The sequence below is a fragment of the Aptenodytes patagonicus genome, chromosome 1, assembly GCF_965638725.1.
Source record: "Aptenodytes patagonicus chromosome 1, bAptPat1.pri.cur, whole genome shotgun sequence".
Classification (NCBI taxonomy): domain Eukaryota; kingdom Metazoa; phylum Chordata; class Aves; order Sphenisciformes; family Spheniscidae; genus Aptenodytes; species Aptenodytes patagonicus.
In genome coordinates this window covers 6,487,966-6,509,265 of record NC_134949.1, presented here as the reverse complement: position 1 = coordinate 6,509,265, position 21,300 = coordinate 6,487,966, and the positions used below count along the sequence as shown (strand labels likewise).

General features: G+C 41.5%; 2 protein-coding genes across 2 annotated transcripts in view; one reads left to right on the top strand and one right to left on the bottom strand.

Annotated features, from left to right (window-relative positions):
* Positions 1 to 5,847, bottom strand: part of CDC123 (cell division cycle 123) — a 40,198-nt gene extending 34,351 nt beyond the window's left edge. The window contains exons 1-4 of the mRNA XM_076353329.1: positions 5,716 to 5,847; positions 4,523 to 4,594; positions 2,183 to 2,237; positions 1,357 to 1,389 (exon numbers count right to left, since the gene is read on the bottom strand). Of these exons, the coding sequence (XP_076209444.1) occupies positions 1,357 to 1,389; positions 2,183 to 2,237; positions 4,523 to 4,594; positions 5,716 to 5,789 (234 nt within the window). The 5' untranslated portion in view covers positions 5,790 to 5,847. The remainder of the gene's footprint in view (positions 1 to 1,356; positions 1,390 to 2,182; positions 2,238 to 4,522; positions 4,595 to 5,715) is intronic.
* Positions 5,848 to 10,448: 4,601 nt separating this feature from the next.
* Positions 10,449 to 20,797, top strand: NUDT5 (nudix hydrolase 5). The gene is made up of 9 exons (XM_076353202.1): positions 10,449 to 10,970; positions 14,612 to 14,679; positions 15,816 to 15,868; positions 17,103 to 17,210; positions 17,748 to 17,843; positions 18,830 to 18,931; positions 19,351 to 19,359; positions 20,109 to 20,162; positions 20,452 to 20,797. The coding sequence occupies exons 1-9, from the start codon at positions 10,908 to 10,910 to the stop codon at positions 20,559 to 20,561; spliced, it is 663 nt and encodes a 220-aa protein (XP_076209317.1). The 5' UTR covers positions 10,449 to 10,907; the 3' UTR covers positions 20,562 to 20,797.
* The last annotated feature ends 503 nt before the right edge of the window (positions 20,798 to 21,300 follow it).

Genomic DNA, 21,300 nt, shown 5'->3' with positions numbered 1-21,300 from the left:
CAAAGTCCTGCCAGTCTCTGAACAAGAGCCACCTTAGAGGCCGAAACACCCCCTTTCTTCCGCTACCCCTGCTTTTATTGCTGTGCATGATGTTATACGGTACGGATTAAGATGATTAAGACAATTTGGGTCAGCTGTCCTGGCTCTGTCCCCTCTCCTTCTCTTGCCTACCCCTAGCCTAGTCGATGGAGAGGGGCATGGGGCAGACTGGGAAAAGAGAAAGCCTTGATGCTATGCAAGCACTGTTCAGCAACAGCTGAAAGTTAACTCCGTCCCAGCCAGCCCCAGTAAAACATTAGCTGTAAAGCTGCAATCTGTATGCAACACACAATACTTACCTAACTAAACTGAAATCACTTGGCCTATACCCTTCTGATGGGTATCATACCTCTTGATTATGCATTTCCTTATTGTGTTGTACACTATAATGAAACCTGATTCAAAAGTCTGATATTATTTCGTTAGCAACATTAACATGAGCTTTGCAAAAGATAAGATGGATACCAAAATCCTTGTTCTGAATAATTTACAACCTAAGGCATCTACTTTATCAAAGCTTAGATATTTGAACTGAAGCTATTAGTGTGTGCAAAGTTGGCATGTATTAGTTTTAAAATCTAGGCTACAAATTCTGTGCTAGCATACACACAACTCAAAGCAGGGCTGTGTTTATATTGCACCTAATCCAATGTGAGCATTTCAACATTGTGTTGAACATTAGAGAGCTAATAGGACTGAAGTTATAGTATCAATGGCAGACAAGTGACGCAAGTATATTAACTCTGACAATGATAGGGCAACAGCAAGTTTCAAAAAAGGTGTAAACAAACACCAAGGAAGCCTGGTTCGTACCCATCATGATCCTGATTCTAAGCCGGGCACAGTGCAAGGAGAACATAAAGACAAGAAAAGGAAAAAAAAAAAAAAAAAAAAAGAGATGATAGAAAGAAATGTACTCGGGAGGAAATAATGGCACAGGTGGAAGAGAAGAGAAGAGCTGTGAAAATTGAGCTGCAGGGGCTTCGTTTCTTCTACATCCAGTCTGATTAAGTAATTGGGAGATACTCAAAGTTGTGAAAATGAAAGACAGCTATATTTAGAGCCATACTTCAGTTTGTTTCCTATAGTCTAGCAAGTGTGTGATTGTTGGGGATGAAGAAAAACATTTTTAGTTAAATAAAATTAAGCCAGCAAAACTTTTTTAAAGCTACAGACATCTACACTGCCATCTGTCTAGAACGGTCTGAAAAACTTAAATACAGCAACAGGTATCTCTAACTGGCAACAAGTTTATATCACAAGGTTGCAGAAAGTATACTGCTGACAAACCCACGTTAGGCTTTTACAGGACCTTACCTTAAGTGTTGTAGTATTCTCATCATCCGACCACTGTTAAAAATAAGAACAAATCAAAGGTTACTGGTTTCCTGAGACATCCTTTATAATTTATGAGAACATCAGAATTGATATGGCTTCCTGCAACATGTAGATCAAATCATTGCCCTGGAGCTCCTGTAGCATAACATCACCATCCTCCAATTATTAAGGCTGTAAGTTAAGACAGGAAAAATATTGTATATTCAGCAGAAGTATTATTCTAAAGCATGGCTAAAAGAAGACCCCTATATATTTTAGTTATGATTTATATCACAAACTTGGACATTTCAGAACTCAACAGTCTTCTCTGTCTAAAGCTTGTCTCCAGCTCCAGCACTTCCACCCTTAGGTCCATGATCCATTAGTTTCACTCATATTTCTTTTTCACCTCCTTTTTGTACCTTCTGTCACCTTGTGCTTACAACATTTTTCAGCATTTTTCTTCTAGAATACCCTTCTGAACTATTATGGCCTCAGAAACTTTCATTGTTTCTTGAAATAACTCCTCCTAATTTTTCAGGGCATGAAACAGCATTAAGTTCAGTTCCAACATCCTTCAACATTCCTTACTTATTATTACAAATGCAATTATCAAAAAAATAAGTCTTCTGTGAAAGAGCATAGAAACATTTTAAACCTTCCCTGACATCACAGTATAAATAATGATGTTAAGTTTCTTCAAGGCAACTACCATGTGATTATTATTTTTGTGAAGTACTCTCCTCACCTATGAATTATGCAGAAAAGGTTACACATTCATATTTTTCCCCAAGAGATTTGACATTAAGTTGCATTTTATACTGACCTGTATTTCCTCTGCATCGTCACTCCCCTCCTGAGCATGACTTGGTGGATCTTCTCTAAAACAAAAAATTAGCAGGAAAAAAAAATTAAGCACTGGAGTTTGACTGGACCATATACATTACATTTCCACGGCATCTACCAGCTGTTGATCTCAAAATGTTTCGTAAGAAGATTAAGCCTCAAAACCCCTGGCAGAGAAAAATCAGAGCAAGCCAGTACAGAAGACTGAAGACCAAACACCCTGGCATTAGACTTGGGCCCTATCCAAAACACTTTGCTTCTTTCAAATTAGCAGATCACTTTCTGCTCTGAAAATGCCATAATTGAAGCTCTTCAACACCCTATTAATCACTCTTTTCCAACTTTACCGTACACTCACAGAAGCACAAATTAAACAAACTTTTTTTTTTAAACAAGTTCAATTTAAATTATGCTTTGCCTCCATACTCCAAGTAAAAATTTAAAAACCTTGCGTTTCTGATGTTGACCTGTGAATTTCTGGATCTGAAAAGAAAATGTCCTCACACGCCTCGCACAGAAAAGATCCTAGGGAAAGTGGACACACAGTCATTAGCTTCTTCCTGGAAAGTTCCTTTTTCTACACAGGTGAGATCTGCTGTTGTAAACATTAGCGTATCTGGGAGAAAGCACTTGATTGCAAACATTCCTTTGAAGCTTTAGGTGACTTTTGAAGTTCTTTAGCCAATATAATTGAGTGTGAAGATCTTAAAGGAGAAGACCAAGCCCTTGAAGAAGACTTATTCACAGCAAGTCAGCGTAGCAAACGGGGTAAGTTAAAATGTACCTCCCTGCCAAAAGTCAACTCTTCAACAAGCTAAGTCTCTGCAGTCCCTTAATGCACTTCCATAGGGGTTAAACTATCAATTCAGGTTTTTGAGATCTAGAGGTCAGATACCGGTTCACTCAAGATTAAAAGCAATCTTGGCCTTGACTGCAAGAAGATCACATTCACTTCCAGCTAAGAAAGTTCAACTCGGAGAAGAATTGGTTTCTAAAAGGGATTTTAAATTGGAAACATCTTTAAAAATATAATTTAAGTCAATTATACAGCTGTCCATTATTCTATTGAAGACAGCAGAAATTGTGTAACATAGCTGTAAAGTCAAACCCTCAGTTTCAGCTCTTCTGAAGGCTTATTAAAAAATAAATGGCTGCTGCTAAATAAGTTGCACAATTCTGCAGAAGCAGGTGACAATATTACTTCTTATCCAAAATGGTTTAAAAACAATTCTAATTTTCTGGATACCTTTTATTAAAAAACAGAATTTTAAAATTAAAAAAGACCTTTCATCTTTACAAGGTGTTTAAACAGCTTCAATTTTATATAAATTGACTCCTGAGAAATTAGACATAGCTCCCTTATACTCACAGCCTAATTGGTTGCTCTGTGAGAGGCAAACTACCAGTTAGGAAATGATGGGAGTCTGGAGTGATTCCCGAGTTCAATCATTAACAAGATGTATGCATGCAATAATCATTTTACAAGGAAGCCATACAGTGAGATTCTAAGCAGAAAACAAAGAACAAGGCCTGGGTTCTTACCAACTGTTTCTCATATCTATCCACCTCATTCTTCTCCATCCAAAATCTTGGCATAGGTATACATACAGGACATTCAGCCTTGTCATATGCATGGATTATAGGTATGCAAATGATTATACAAACTCAGTAACTACTAAGATTTTATATATAGCTTATCTTATTGAGAATTAAACTCAGGTAATGTCACTTCACCCCTGGATAAGGCAGCAGACATGTGAATGGCGTGGGACAGGTCAAGCCTCTGAACTGGAGCTAGCCGTATCAAACCAACCAGACACAAACCAGCAGGCTGTGCACCCGAAAGCCTGGTAAACTCCACAAGGAAAGGCGGAGAAAAAAATGAAAGAACTGTCTCCACTCCATAGAATGAAGTGTATTACATGGATTTGGTGGTGAGGCACTGGGACAGGTTGCCCAGAGAAGTTGTGGATGCCCCCTCTCTGGAAGTGTTCAGGGCCAGGCTGGACGGGGCTTTGAGCAACCTCATCTAGTGGAAAGTGTCCCTGCCCACGGCAGGGGGGTTGGAACAAGGTGATCTTTAAGGTCCCTTCCAACCCAAACCATTCTACGATTCTGTGATTTTAGGATCTGCATCAGGCACCAGCAAGTCAAGTTTTACTAACAGCCCGTTCACATGCTCATACAGTATGAGGTTTACTGCAGCCAGACTGGTCAAAGTTAAAAAACTTGTTATGCAAAATATAATATGTGTATACAAAATAGTGCTGTGAATATAAAATAGTATTAATACTTGGAAGGTGGGGGGAAAACACTCTACCTTCCAGAAACCACAAGCGTTCCATCATCCAGCAAATATTCTTTCACATTCTCTGGTAGGGGAAGTATAACACTGCAAGAAACATGAGAATTTCTTTAATAATTTATTATTAATATTACTTGTTAAAATAATAACAAGAGTCGAATGAGAAGAATTTGTTTTTTAATAGAACATACCTCAATAACAGTATGTTTTATTCTCTAACACTATGGAAAAAAAAAACATTTCTCTTTCTCCCCTCTCATCCCTTCCCAAAAAGCAATGCCCATTTTCCCTCCAGGGAAGTAGAGGAGAAAGAGGCAAAAATTTTAGATGAAATGCACAAAAATGCCCCACTCCTTCAAAGCCCTAAGAAATTCAAAGAAAGAGTGCGTGTGGCCAGTGAGAAGGAGACATCGTGTTGCTCAAGCTAAAGGTTTCCCTTCTGAGATCTAACCCTAAATCTGCCTATACCACCCGAATATTCCAAAAATACAGGACTATCACTAAACTTACCAAAAACATGCGTGTGCTAAACACTAAAAACCATAAAAGATTAAATGCTTTGATTACTAAAAGCCTGATGTCAGCACTTTTTGATCCAACAGGGCAACCACCTTGAGCTTGACTTTCCTGAGTTACTGGTAGTTCTCACAACCATCTCGTTGATCTGCAGCGGCACCTTAGAAACTGCAGAATTTGCTACGGCTTCCAGAAATACACAGAAACACGAAGTCAGCCACTTGGTTTGGGTGTGTTCAGCCTCAGTTTCTTTGAGCAGCCAAGTGGGAACAGCAGTGATGTGGGTATCAGCTGGTTCTCAGCGCAGGAGTCCCAGCAGGAGAGCAGGGAGTACAGGGGTGCCCAAAACACCCCCTCAGGGTGTAGGGACGAGACCCCAACTCCTGGGACTCCAGCTGACGGCTCGATCAGGCCTTCCCCACCTCCATCCCAACTCTGCCCCACACAGGTTCGCTATATCCCACCCAACCCTGCCCCAACACAAGCCCATTTCCAACCCAGCCCAGCCCCACACGCCTCCCCACCTTCACCTTCACCCCCACACAGCTCCCCCACGCCCCCCACACCGCTTCTCCCGGCCCCTCGCCCGGCCTAGGCCTGCACCCAGCCCAGCCCCACACCGCCAGGACCCAGCCGCCCCCAGCCCAGCCCAGCCCAGCTCCGCCCCGCACCGCGCCCCTCGCTCCCCTCACCTGCGGATAGTGACGGCCCGGAAGAGCGGGTACCACACGGAGAACTGGCAGTGAGCTACCTGCTCCTTCTTCATCCTCCCCCTCAACTCAACCCAACCCAACCCAACCCGGCCTAGCCCGGCCCGGCCCGGCTCGGCCCGCTTCACCCCGCCGCTCCCGGAAGCTCCCGCTCCTCCCGGAACCTCCCCCGCAGCTCTCGGCGCCACCCGGCCCGCCATCGGCGGCGCACACGGCGCGGCGCCACCCGGCCCCGCCTCAGCGGCGCACACGGCTGCCGCGCCGCCTCGCCTCGCCTCGCCTCGCCTCGCCTCGCCTCGCCTCGCCTCAGCCGCCGCCTCAGCGCTGCTCGGTCCCGGTCCCGGTCCCGGTCCCGGTCCCGTCCGGCCGCCCCCGACCTCACCGCGCCCGCCCGCCCGCCCGTCCGCGGTAGCGGCTCCCCTCGGCTGCCGGGCCGCTCTCCCGGCCTCGTACGTGTGCGTGGCCCGAGCGGGGGGTTTCCAGGCGGATACGTTGAAATCACGGGTGGCCTTAGGGAAGCTGCGGGTGTTTTTCCCGCCTGACAGGCTTCGCTTTCTTGCTTTGCATGTGCTTGTGGAATACTTCCTCTCTTCAGTGTTATAACGGAGCTCTACAGCGACAGAGCTTCCTCTCTCTCCTCATGCAGGGCTGCGTTTCGTTTTATTTTGGGGAGAGTCACGTAATAACTGAATAGTACGTTCTTTTTAAGCCCCGTGGTTCTGCCGTCGTCTCTGTGCCTCTGTGTCCCCTGCGTGGAGGGCCGAGTCTTTTCCATCTGATGCTGTCCTCAAGTGCTCTCGCATCTGCAGTTTGAGGCTGTCTCCCCAGGCCCCTTGCACATCAGTTGTCTGGAAGGTTGATAACAATATGGAGATGCTGCTAACCCTCTTCTGATTATGCACGACAGTCTTTGTTGTTGTTCTGCAGGGCGAGAACCGGTTATTTTTCCATATTTTATTTGGTGCTGAGCGGGTCATCCACGCTGCTAAATACCATGACAAAAATGAAACATTTTCCTCACCTTTTTCCTTCTCCCTCTCTCCTGTCGACTTCTGCTAATTAATTCATTTTGGTGCTAGAATCATATTGCTGAAATGCAAGTGCACTGACTGATGGTAACAAGTTTAAAGTGTTTTAGGAGCTTTAGTGATGTTTATTTTCAGTGCACGTATCTCGGTGTGCTGTTGGTTAAATTGTGCATAAAACACTGCCAGTGTCCCTTTTGCACATTCTTTATAAGAAACCCCGTATTTTCTTTTATCTTGAGCTTGCCTTAGGACACCATTGCTGAGCTTCCATTAAATCTGGTTGCTGTCAGCTAGGATGTGTAGTTTGGATCAGAGAACACCTTTTGAAAAGTGAGTTAGAAAAGTTAATCCATCTATCATGATTTGGATGGGTTAATGTAAAGCCCCAGTAGCTTGGCTACTCTAAGCTGATTCACGTGCCTCGGTTGGCTTAAGATTTTAACTCCTGGGGAGAATAATTTGGAAACTGTAGAATGGTTGGACGTTGCCTTGAAAGGAAGCCACTCAATAAGGGAATAAGAAATGAGAATAAAGTTATACCTTTTATAAATGGTACGCCTTTTTCAGCTCTGAGTTTGAGCCCCACGTGAAAGAAATGGAACAAGTAGCATGGTTTGCCAGCAGTAGCCTGTAATACTAGCCACAAAAATCATCAGAGAAGGTAGAAGTGAGCCAAACATTTTTTTTTTCATAATTTGTAGTTCAAGTGCTGTTGATGCATGCTAAGAAGGCTGATAAATGTGGACACTTCGACATACTCTTAAAATTGCACTGATAACTGTTAAAAATTTATATTCATAGAGTTCACGTAGTCGTTAAGTTAGGTTCCCAAGTTGCTGTGCAAGCTGTGTTGCATTTTTAACTCAAATGATGCAGTGGTAATTTTATGAGATAGAAAAACCTTCCTGTCTGAGGGCTGCGAGACAAGGTCTGTTCTGAAACCTAACGTAGGCCTTTAGAAACATAACATTGTAGTGTTAAGTTTAATTTTCAGTTGCAGCTAGTTTTGTTTATGAACAAAAGGTGGTGTCACCCTTAACGGTATGACTAATGTGAGGTGCCAGAATTGCAGCCTTCATTTGGGTCTGGAGAACAAGTCTTACGAGGAGCGGCTGAGGGAACTGGGGTTGTTTAGCCTGGAGAAAAGGAGGCTGAGGGGAGACCTCATCGCTCTCTACAACTACCTGAAAGGAGGTTGTAGCGAGGTGGGTGTTGGTCTTTTCTCCGAAGTAACAAGCGATAGGACGAGAGGAAATGGCCTCAAGTTGCGCCAGGGGAGGTTTAGATTGGACGTGAGGAAAAATTTCTTTACTGGAAGAGTGGTGAAACATTGGAACAGGCTGCCCAGGGAAGTGGTTGAGTCCCCATCCCTGGAAGTATTTAAAAGACGAGTAGATGAGGCGCTTAGGGACATGGTTTAGTGGGCATGGTGGTGTTGGGTTGACGGTTGGACTCGATGATCTTAGAGGTCTTTTCCAACCTCAATGATTCTATGATTCTATGATTCTATTTAACCAAATGGTATTTCAGCTTTCTAAGAGCAGAAATTCTCACTTCTATACAGTCAACTGAATTTGGAAAAAACTACTTTTTTGGTGGAACTTTTTAAAATGTCACTCATACATAGAGTTATTGCACCCACTTGTGGAGGAGATCGAAACTGCAGAAGCTGAGATCCATGAGTCTTCCTCTCGTTTTCACCTATTTTAGATTTTAGTGATAATTGAAATCACTGAAGCTGTACAATTTTTTTGTTATTTTAAGTCGCAAGCCACCCTTGAATCTCTCTGCTGCAGAAGAGAGCAAGCTGCATTGAAAAGAGCTTCTGCCATGAGATGAGGGTCTAGTATGTATTTGTAAGTGATATAGTTAAGTATTAATAGTGTTGTACAAACCATTACTACAGCTGCTTGTGGCATTTAGGGTACAATTGTCGTAATCTGTGTTTGAGAAGGGCACACTGATACTTGCAAGCTTATGTAGAAGGATTAGTATGATCAATGGAACAGGATTTCCTGTGAGGGGAGACTAAAAGAGGAAGACTTACTCAGCCTGATCAAAAAAAAGTTTAACAAGGATATGGTTCACTGTCTACTCTCTTGATAGGTTTATATTGTCGATCAAAAAGGCTATAATTCTTTCCAAACACAGGAGGTGAATTTGTTGTAGCTAGGTATGTGAGGTTTTTATATTTTTAAAGCTGTATACTTCAGGTATCACACGGAGCCTCCTTTGGCTGTTTCCTCTGGATGACCAGGAAACTCTTGGAACTGCTATGCTGGGCTGCGCTTCTTTTGCATAAGTCTGGTGGAAAGCTTGAGCTTGTATTTTAAAGTGACAGCAAGGGACCATGGCCATTGTCCAGCTACAGCTCTTAAACCCTAAGTGAAGAGAGTTTGAGACATTGCTGGCTCAAGAACAAATGGGTAACAGCTAACTGAACTAACGTGGGATAGAAATTGGAAGATAAGCAAGTGAGGTTCTAGAACATACAAATATATATTCATACAAATAGTAGTAAGGTAGATAGTAAACCTACATAGTTTTAAGATGGAGCTTCATTGCTTTAAGAAAGGATTATAGAATGTATTTTTGAAAGAACAGAATTAGGTTTAATACGTCAGGGTTCCTTTCCAGGACTTACGTTACATAAAAACAATTTGAATGTTTGACCACTATGACCTACTTTGTCCAACAAGGCTGTCTTAAGACTTAAGAAAGAGCCTGCCCTGTGTACATACTGAGGAAATGGATTTATGTACGTTAGTTTTAATCCTGCTGATAACCAGAAATATTTTGTACTACCTATTCCTTTTAACTACTTTGTGGAATTAAATGCAAATCTAATACGTAAGAAAGCTGATTATTGCTGCATGCTCTTAAATGTTTCACAAATGTGCAGTAGATGTTATCATAAAAGGATAAAGATGAAGTAAAAAATGAAAGTGCTAAAATTGGGTATGAGAGAGAAGGTGATCACTCACTTCTGGTACTGTTCATTGCTAGAGACCCCACAGAGCCTTATTAAACCCTAGTTGAAGTCAACGGAAAGATTCCGGTTGACTTTAGGGAAAGTTTACAACCATCAACGCTAAGAACGATAGAGATCTTTAAGATGATCTCGTCTCTCCTGGTTTTTAAACTGGTTTGCTTCTTTGCACTGTCTTTTTGCTTATGATTCATGCTGATTTTCAGGACTTCAATATTACAACTTAATATCAGAGATGACCTTCCTTGGAATGAGAGTTTCTGTGCTGAAAGCGCCCCGTAGCTCCACAGTGAGACAGGGGACTAATGGTGAATCTCTAATGCATCGTATTTTTCTGCTGCCTGGTGTGCTTTTCAGCTAGAACTGGATTGAGAGAGTGAGTGGACAATCTTATCTTCCTAGGGAGTGTTAGGATGCAGGCTGAGGCATTGAGCTGCAGGTGCAGAGCCTTGCTTTGGGCATATATTCAGCTGCCTTTTGCACGGTGTTAGCCACATCATTCCCGTAAGAGAGACTGACATGCTTTGGTCACACCAACTCCACGTGCCACCTAGACTTGCAACACACGGGTGACTTTTTGACCTTGTTTTTTGGGGAAAGGATCGAGTCATTTACGTGTTTATTTGTGATGTGTGTAAGGTGGAGGTAGGTTCTAGTTCTGATTCTTTCTCCATAGCAGACAATTTTTACCACTGTCTTCTTGGTATAAGGTTTTTTTCCACTTTCACAGTGGAGTGCGTAGTTCTGTTGTGGTAATGCTGTGTTGACAGAGCACTTACCCAGATCAGAATGAAACAATTTCACTGAAATGGATCCATTTTGTCTCTGTGTGTGTGTCTGATCTTTAAATAGTTAAGGAGGGTGTCTTCAGCCAGCATGGTTACTCAGCGGCCGATAAGACTATTATAACTATGCTAAGTCAGGGATTTGACCCAAACTTCTGCTTCTCCTTTGAATTATTTGACTCTGAAACCATCAGGTGGAGCTGAAAATGTGAATTGCACTTGCCATCACATGTCCCTAACTTTCTCCAGCAAGTTTTGTTAACTTAGAACGCAGAAATGAACCTTTTAACTTTACTCTGAAAGCAAATATTGACTTTTTTGCCCTCCTGTGCAAAGTCCAGATTACTATGAAAAAGCCTGACATTCCTGAAAATGGCAGCTGAGACATCCACAGAAGTTCCAAAAACTGCTAGACAATTCATCCTTAAAGAAGAGGTATAACATGCTTGGTTTTGACATGTTTTATTGTTAAATAACAATTATTTGAAACTGATCAGAATGTTTGTGAGTGCAGAGTAAGAAATGCTATAGATGCTGTATGTTTGTAAAATCTATTCGATAGACAAAACACTTCTTCCTGATGGTCAGAGATTTTAAAAAAGGTGGCATTTCTCTTTGTTGAAATAATCATACAAATTATCAATGGGGAGAGAGAAATCTACAGTGCTGCATTATTTTAAGCTTCTTTTTTTTTTTTTTTTATTTTGCAGCTGGTTCTTGTATTGTCTGTTCGGGCTGTTTTCAGTGTTCAGAAATAATGCTGATACCTCTGAGAGGCTATACAAATCGGTGGATCATGAAACAGCCTTGTTTTCCGTTCCTTTCAGATGATGAACCACTAAAAGTTGCCTTAACATTTAGGATTGTACCTTCTTTGATGCTTTCTGAAAGGGTTTGAATTTAGATAATTGCTGTTCTAAAGACATTAGTAAGGCGGTAGTAAGATTTTTTTCAAAAATATTATGGTTGCATCTTCACAGAATCAGAAAATATAAGGTCCTGAGAAAGGAATTTGGAGATACTTCTGGGTGCTTATTAGGAGCACTTTCACCCTAATTTAAACCGCCTACATTTGTTTCTGTTCTCTTTTAAGTGAATTCTTAAAAGTTAATCTTTGGTGGTAAAGGCAGGTTTGGCAACAGCACCACGCTGCTGTTATAACACAAATGTAGTTTCTTTTATCCAGTGTTCCTTCCTTGGAATGAACAGAGTCTTGTAGTTTCTTTAGGTTTCAAGGTACAAAACTTTTTCAGGAAAGAAGAAACTCACATTGTTGGGATATATTTATGGCTTTTCCCTTTGGGTGGTTTTTTTAATATGAATATTTCTCGAGCAATAAAGGTTTCATTTTTGTAAGCTTTTCGGGTTTTCTGTTAAGACCTGTGTTTTTGCAGGTAACATTTTCATTTTATCCTTTCCCCCCCATAATGCCTCTTAGTTCTCCTCCTTCAGAATATTGTACTTTTTGGTGTCATTGGAAGTTTGTAATTAGATTTAAAAGCTTTTTAAAAGCTATTTAGTTTTTTCAGTCATTTTGTGGGATTAATACAGGAGAGTATTTACCATGCCTCCGCCAGTGGCCCTTATATTAAAAGTGGTTCTGTAACTCTTCAGCAACTACGTGGTCTGACGTTGGAATATTCCCTTCCATGAAAGTAGCAGCTGGTCTTACATCCTTCTTCCTGTTTCTGGGAACAGTCAGGCTGTTGTAAGCAAAAGCAGATGTTGTTTGCCCATCAAAGTAATAGATAAAGCAATAAAAATAACTCATTCTAAAACTGAGTGTGGTAAGTGCAACACATCCTGCAAAGTGTCCTTAGGCCCTAAATAGGGGATTTAGCAAAGCAGAAGTTATGCTTCTGGGCCAGCTTCCGCAAGTTTTAATTGTGCACCCAACAAGGCGGGTGACAAAATTATCTTTTTCTTCTAGGGAAACCTGGCAACTTTCAGTTTTCTCACCCTGTAGGCCGTTAGCATCAAGAGTTTCACCAGACTTCAGAGGATTGTGGAACACTTCCATTGTAAATATTTATGCTACATGTCGCACAGTACTTTTTAATTATTGCTCCATGACAGTAGAGGCCAAAAGCAGTATTTAAGAATATCTGATTAAAAACAAGACATTTTGTTTGACGTTGTTTGTCTTGTACACGTAAAACCTACTTTTTTCTTTTTTCTTTTTTCTTTTTTCTTTTTTTTTTTGTCTTTTTGGAGCTTGGATAGGTCTAATTTCTTACAGACTAGGGATTTCTTTTTCCTCTAAGATTCCTGGGGACAGTGATGTGGTTCTGATTTCAGCCATTTCCCCCTTTCTGGCTTAGCAAACGATAACTTGGTGACAGGGGTAATGATCTGCCAGTTCTGTTGAATGCTGCAGCAATATGGGACCACGATCAATAATCTAGTCCTTTGTGTTCTCTGCAATGTTTAAAAAAATTCATTAACGCAAAACATTTGGCTGTGTTTACTTAACTGAATTATGTATATTCCTCTCCTTGGACAACCAATGGAACTTGATGTTCATCTGTTTCTTTTTTGGGTCTTCCTGTGCTCTAATTCTGCAGTGATTTAGGAGTGAATGCAAAGCTATTTAAAATATACCTGAATGCTTCCGAACGGAATTACTTCTTGTACCTGTAATGAGCATAATATACTTCATCTCCCTGCCTGCTGTTTTTGTGACCACAAAGCCATTAGAAAGCCCTTTTGAGAACACGCAGCTCTCCTTTTCCAATTCCTGTTACGTGGAAATACTATACTTTACAAAATAAATGCCAAAGTGCTTAGATGTGAAATACGTGTAGCTGTGTTTACAGTCATAGGAGTGCTATTGTTATTTCGAATGCCTATCAAAAGAATTGTTCTGAAGAACACATTTTAAGAATTACATGAGTTCATCCAGCTCAGTTATAATTTACTGGACACCTGAATCACTTCTCATTTGCCTTCTGCCTCCAGCTGATGTGGTATTGTGCTTCTGTACTCTAGTTATAGCTGCATCATATACTACATTTCATTTCTCTATTTTTTTTTAGCCTGTGAATCTCTTGGTTTTAAGTTCAAGATCTACATGGCCACATGGGCCCTGTGTGCTCCTTGTCCTGCACTAGAGGACACTAGCGTGCCAACCACAGGAATGGCCTCTCGGACTTCATCCTTTGCTACAATTTAATGTTGCGGGTTTTTTCCCAGATCCCCTTTTCCCCTTGCTTATGCTTGCTCCGTTGCTGTCAGCAGTGTGCCTCATTAGACAATAGGAAGTGATTTGTTCATCTTACCGATTACTTCTGATTTCTGTGGTCAGACCTATGACCAACTTGATAGAAAATTCTGGAGACAAGCTTCTTGTCTGCCTATACCTTTAGCAAAGCTTAAAATACAAGTTACATTAAAAGAAGTAAAGTGCTGGGCTAATACCTAGGGACTTTTCCCTTTTAAAGGAATTACAGAAAAGATGAGGAAACATCACAAGGCAAATAAACTCACTTAGCTCAGAAAAGACACTTTGTAATAATGTTAATGCCAAGCACTCAATCAGCAGCTCTCAGAAATCCTAAAAGGGCAGGTATGTATCACTGCTCGGAGTTACAGAAACAGCGGTTAAGCAAAGCCACAGTCTGAGATCATGGCAAGAAAAGTTTCAAAATAGTTTGGATTTCCGTCTTGCATGCTTAGCTGTTAGGCCGTGCTGTCTGATAAGTGGGCACTCGTAACCACCAGCGTAGCTACAGCCTGTGCAGACCAGTGACCGTTTTTCAGCTGAAACGTGACCTTTGCAAAATCCTTCTAAAAAGATGAGGACTTTCCAGTACATAAAATCCCACCGAATTCATTGAAATGTGGTTATAAAAGTCACGTTAAGAAAAGTTACTGGGCTTACTTTCTATTCCTATTAAAGAACTTGGAGTAAATTTTTTTTTTCCGTAATAGCTACAGGAATGTTCCTGCATGTATTCTGATGCTGAGATTTTGTCTTCAAAAGAATCCAAAAATAGCCATGTTGTTTTTCCCCTTAGCCCCCAAATATCTTTGGGATTAATCTTATAATGTATTTAACAAAGAATTCTTTATTTTAGGTAATTGTAGAAGGAAAATGGGTGAAGCTTGAAGAAACAACTTATACTGATCCCTTTGGTAAAACCAGGTAATTGCCTTTCTGGCGTTTCAGATTCCTATAATGTTCCCAATTGTATGGACTAGCCTCAGGCTAGAGAATATGAGCATTACAAACCTGCTACTCAACACAAGATGAGGTCTAGCCATTGTGCAATTCCTTTATAGTTTGTACTGTTCAGAGAAAAAAAAAAAAATCTTACTCTTGCGGATGTGCTAGCATGTGGGATCAAATTTGGCTCCAAATTCTTTTGGGCACATGGGACCCTGGTTTACCTTGCATTTTCTCTTCCTTGTAAAGACGCTGTGCAGAAGCAAGTTCTAGCTATGCAACTGGACTGTGATGATCAGAGAGCCCGTCCTGTGGCTTTTCAGGTTCTTTATTAAGGGCTTCTTTTTTCCTGCTGATGGTGCTGGATCTTGCATACTGTTGACAAGTTGCTGTCCTCTTGTATATTATCACACCTGTCCAATTCTTTCTATGCTTTAGTTTTGCTGTATTTATCTAGATATGACAACACGGCTTTACTTCCTGCCCCTTAATGTATTGGATTCTGTACTGATTGCTTTCTCTAGTGCCTCCCAGTTCATCAGCAAAGTATCCTTTTAAAAAATAGCAAAGATTGGAGCTTTTGTGAAAGGATTTTATTGCTGGTGGACTTTTGGTTTTTACTCATCCCGTTGCTTATTTTGAGAGTGAAGCTTTGGTCTTCCTTGCCTATAGGCTCCTTGTGTGCTCAAGTAACTGAGCTGAGAGTTCACAATAACTTACACTCTAAACCTTATGCAAAAGCAAGATAAAAAATAGAATGCATGTGGTCTTGCTACAAAACTATCTTTCAAAATCTGACATGTTTAATATATAAATTGCTTTATTCTGCACTTTTCCAGCATCGCTTTTGTAAGACTTGCATGTTCTGTGACAATCATTTATGTCTTTCTCTCTCCCTCCTTTAAGTAGGCAAAACAAAATGATACTACAGACATTTTGTAGTGCCAGTGCATGACAGGGCTTGCCGAAGGCCAGCTGTTTTCTTATGGGGCCTCACTGTGTGATGGTATATTTTGCTTTTAAATGACAGTAGCAAGGGTAGAAGAAGACTTACAAATAAAATGGGTATTGTTCCTTTTAATGTATTCATTTGTTCTTTTCTCTGTGTTAAACAGAACTTGGGAAACAGTAAAGCGTACTGGCAACAAAAAGGGCATTTCAGCTGATGGTAAGACAGTGGTGACTTTTTTTGTTTGCATTTTTTCTTTTTATCAGTTCTTCTGATAAACTCACAGCTCAGTTAGAGCCGATCTATTTCTGAATGATTGAGGATGCGGAACAAATAGCTCAGCAGAGCTTGCTATATACCCCTGAGCTAATGAAATGCTCATGTCAGTGCTGAAGAATCAGAACCTGACTGGCCGGAGTGTTTTCCCAAGACCATTGTATTCACTTTAGAACAATGGAACAATTTCAAAGACATGATGCATGCCCTGATACAGAGTAGCTTACAGACTGGTGAAGTGGGTCTGCTGTTAGGGGCTAGGGATACAGTTCTCTTTGGGCAAAAGAGGGACATGATTTAGCCATGAAAGGAGTGTAGGAGAGGGTTCCATACAATGGCTTCCAAACAGTCTCTAGATGTTGGTGGGCTAAGGCTCAGTCTTGCTTGGTACGTCTGCCTCCTGGTTGCTGGGGTACTTTGAAGATCCCATTTTGGGCTTTTATCTCTGTCCTGGTTTCGGCAGGGATAGAGTTAATTTCCTTCCTAGTAGCTGGTACAGTGCTGTGTTTTGGATTTAGGACGAGAACAAAGTTGATAAGGCACCGATGTTTTAGTTGTTGCTAGGTAATGCTTACGCTAGTCAAGGACCTTTCAGCTTCCCATGCTCTACCAACTGAGAAGGCTGGAGGTGCACAAGAAGCTGGGAGGGGGCACAGCCAAACTGGCCAAAGGGACATTCCATACCATGGGACGTCATGCTCAGTACATAAACTGGGGAAAGCTGGCTGGGGGGGCCGCTGCTCAGGGACTGGCTGGGCATCGGTTGGTGGGTGGTGAGCAACTGCACTGTGCATCACTTGCTTTGTGTATTATTATTATTATTACATTATTATTATTATTATTGTTATTATTTATTTCAATTATTAAACTGTTTTTATCTCAACCCACGAGTTTTTCTCACTTCTACTCTTCCAATTCTCTCCCCCATCCCACCGGGGGGGGTGGGGGGGAGTGAGTGAGCAGCTGTGTGGTGCTCAGTTGCCGACTGAGGTTAAACCACAACAATCTCTCACCACGCGTGATGTACGGAGCTTAAATTCATAGTTCAGGATTCTGGAGCAGGTGTCTAAACATTTAATGTAACAGTACGTGGGTTCCTTTCCAGATCTAGCACTAAATACTCACTCTCTGCTATACTCAAATACTATGTACTTGTGTCTTCCGTCGCTGTTTGTAGGTGTAGCAGTGATAGCTATGCTACAGAGAACTCTCCACTACGACTGCATTGTCCTAGTGAAACAGTTCAGGCCCCCAATTAACAGCTATTGCTTGGAATTTCCTGCAGGTAAGTGACTGAAACATTAAGATGAGTTACATAAAGCTGACAGTTAAGTGTGTTTAAATGTGCTTCGAGCATCAATCTTAATGAAGTAGCTCTAACCAGAAAATCATGGTAAGCTCTGTAGCTCAGTGTGCTATTCAAAAATAGGAATATTTGATAATGAAGAATACAAAATAAACATCATTCATTTTAGCAGATTGGAGGCATTTTGCATGGTAGCCTGTTAGTAGAGTATTGCATTTCCCTCCACTCCTCCTTTCTGTTAAGAGCTGAAGCATTTGGCTTCTTTCCCTCATGAGAATACTAATGCCGTTTCCTGGGAAGGTAGCATGCTCCTGTAGATAATCAGTTGGAAGACATGGGCAGCAGCATGACGAATCCTGGAACTGGAGTCCTTCCTAGCGCCTCAGTTTATCCCTCTGTAAAAATAGGGTAGTGACAGTGTTTCACCTCATTTGTAAAGCTGGATTAGATCTTGGGATGCGTACTGCTGTTAAGTGCTAACTTTTTAATTGTTCTTGTGTATTATTTATCTCTCAGGTCTCATCGAGGAAAATGAGACTGCAGAAAGCGCTGCATTGCGAGAGTTGGAGGAAGAAACTGGGTACAAGGGGGAAGTCGTTGAATGTACTCCAGGTCTTTGCTTTTTTTTTATTTTTCCAAAGCTAATTCTGTCTGTGATGAGTACTCTGGATGTCTAAAATGCTCTAAACCAAAGGAAAAATCTACGCAGAAAAGTCTATGCAGATTAGCAGAGAGTAGTATCCCATGCCTGTACCAATGAGACTTTGGTCCTTTATGAGTCAGTTGCTGAACTCCTGTTAAACACACAGGACTAAAGTAACAGTTTGATGTCTGTACTTTGCTGTTAAGATCCTTTACGCAAAACCCAATTATTCAAGCTGGGATTTGGCACATTAGTATAAAGGTCTAAACTGCTGGACTTAATATGAAGAACATCTGTGAACTTAGGTAGAAAAAATAGCTGCATGATGCAGTCCGAGTGGAGGTCACCCTCACGTCAGCTGTGGGGAGGTGACAGTACTCAGGTTCTCCAACCAGAAAGAAGAAAGGAGGGAATAACTGGAGTAAAGCCAGAGATCCTTTGGAACGTGATTGTTGCCAATCCAATGCTTCCTACATAAAACAAAACGAAGGCAAAACGAGGGCCATAAATAAAACTTGAGAAGGTAGGTAGAAAGGTGAGGCAACTTGCATATGATTTCGAGTAAATGTCATTATAGTTGAGACTTGGCTCTTGATTATCCAGTACGACTGCATGCTGGGGACTGAGAGGGAGACAGGCAATGGCAAACTTAGACTCTTAACAGGCTGAGGAAGTCTGTAAGGGAACTATAGTTTACAGTTTAATCTTCAGTCTATGGAATGGAAAGGAAACCTAGGTGCTGAAAACAAGTCTTGCAAGGAATCTGTGAGAGCCGAGAGTTACAGAAACATTACTCTTAAGAACATGTGAAAACAAAACTTTTCACAACTCTTCCAGCATGAACTTCTGCCAAGTATGTGTTCTCCTATTGTATCAGATGTATTTGTGCGAAAGCTTTTGATAAAATGTCAAGGTGCCTTTTGAAAAATTAACCTCTACATGTGCTTGTTGGCAGCTCTCTGCTTGGACCCAGGTTTGTCAAACAGCACAACACACATTGTGAGCGTCATCATTAACGGAGATGAGGCTGAGAATACGAGACCTAAACAAAAACTTGGTGAGTTTTGTACCATTCATTCGAAAATTCTGAGAAGACAACAAAACAAACAATGGGTTTAAAAGAACTACCCCTACCACTGCATCTCTTCTGTCCCAGCTGATTTAGATGCTGTACATCCTTCAAATCATATCCTGCAGTCTAGACAAGCAGAGCTGTATTTCTTTGCTAAACTCACTGGGGAGGCCTAGATGTTAAGTGTCGGGCGTTGGCACGCCCAGAATGAGACATTTAGGTGCCAAACTTCAGTGAGAGCCATAAGCACTTGTGAACTTAGATAGTCCTCTTAGCTGTGGCTTGACCTTGGAAGAAACTACAGTGTCACTCATAATCAGTCAGCTATCGAAATGCTTTTTAGTTGTACATTCAAGTGTATTTCAAAATCCTTAACTTACTACGTCATTTTTTTCTACTTGCAGATGACGGAGGTACGTTACATAGCTGTGCTCACAGTGACAGTAAGGTCAAGTGTGATCTCCGTATGGCAAGTTTTACTTAGAAAATGTCAGTTAAAACTGGTTTTCATTTGGGCTTGGTTAATCTCCTGATCCTGAGCAAGCATGCATGAGATCGGCTTTGGCCTAGACATGAAAATTCCTGTGGGGTGTTATCGCATCAGTCCCCTTCAAGTATTGCACCTATAGCACCAGTATCTCAGGAAACACAAATTGCTGAATCCCCAACAGCTGTAGATCAAGCCCCAAAGACAACCAATTCAGATAGACAGGGGAGGTGTCAATTCATCAAGAACAAACCCTTTCTCTCTCTGCTGTTTTGGTCTTCAAATGCATCTACAATCCATCACTGTACCGGTATCTGCCAACCCCAAGTCCCCTTCAACAGTACACTGTCCGTTCTCAGAAGGGAGCAGGTCTCCTTTTAGAAGGATTCTTACCCTCTGTAGCTGTCAGCTACGCTGTTTTTCCCAGCTCTTTCCCAGTTTCTTTCTGCCAAACCTGGTTTTTAATGACCCCAGTCATTAAATGATGGGGGTCATAATGCCTTCCCCCATTTAATTGGCATTTTTGTGATATAGGAAGGCTCACAGCTTTTGGATGGTGATGAGCATTAAGCCAGTTTGTTTCCCCTTTCAGGTTGTAAGAAACAGGACACTGAGGTAGGCCTCCTCTACTGTTCACTAAATTAAAGGCGCATAAATTTTTTTCTTCTCTCCTAGAATTTGTGGAAGTCATTTCACTTCCAAAGAACGACCTACTGCAAAGAATTGACGGTAAGAGCTTTCTGACACATTCAGTGCACTAATGTGAGCTTCAGGAAACCCTTAGCTTCTCCTCTCATAGCTCCTCGTTGCATTTCTTGTCCTAGAATACTGTATCTTAAACAAAAAGTTGGGAGAGACTTGACCAGGTGACAGAGTTAGTGATAGCGGTAGGCGCTGGCATTAAGTCTTCATGTCTGGAATGCTACACATCTTCATTTCAGTAAAGGACTTAAATTTCTGTAGAGGAGAAGTTTTAACAGCAGCATCTCATAATTTTTTTTTTTTTGTTTGTTTTCAGAACTAGTAGCAGAAGAACATATTGCAGTGGATGCCAGGGTTTATACTTACGCATTGGCCCTGAAGCGTGCAGCAGAGAAACCGCTCCAAGTTCCTTTTATGAAGTTCTAAAACTAGACGATGGGAAATTTAGTTGAAAACTGCCCAATTCAGATGGCTTAGAAGTATAACTCTTCTTGTAACAAAGGTCCTTTGCTTTACTCGTAGAGCAAAACCAGTATTTGAAGGAATGATTCTGATATTTTCATCTGGAATTATATAACTGACAAAAAGCATTTCTTCTAACTGCTCAGTCTATCAAGCCTTGACAGAATAATCCTAATAAAAATGCCGTTTAATTTTCAGAATGGTTTGTTTCTCACTGTATTCATCATTGCACTTATGTTTCCGTATAAGGAAGATGCGTAAGTAACTGTAGTTGATGGTGTAACGCCGTCTGTTGAAGATGAGGAAGACAGCAGGAAGAGCGCGCTTCTCTCTCGGCCGCAGGCAGCAGCCTTTGAACAACTATAGGTAATTTTCTGCAATAGAAGCAGCAGCAACAGCTACCCAGGGACACAGCGCGCATGCTCTAGCTGCAGTGTTTAAAACTGCAGTTTCTGGAACTTCCTTTTATGGTTTAGACCTGAAGGTGTTGCTTCCTTCTCCCAGGAAAGAGAAAATTGGTTTGTTTGACCTAAGAAAATAGAGACTCCAACAGCGATGACGACAGTGATGACGACAGTAACAACACAACGTCCACTGGTGCAGGACCCAGCCAGGGGATTCCGTTTAAGGTACGGGCTTACCTACATGCCCCGAGACAGCGCAGCCCTGCAGTTCTCCCTCTCCCTGGGACACATCCGTGTAT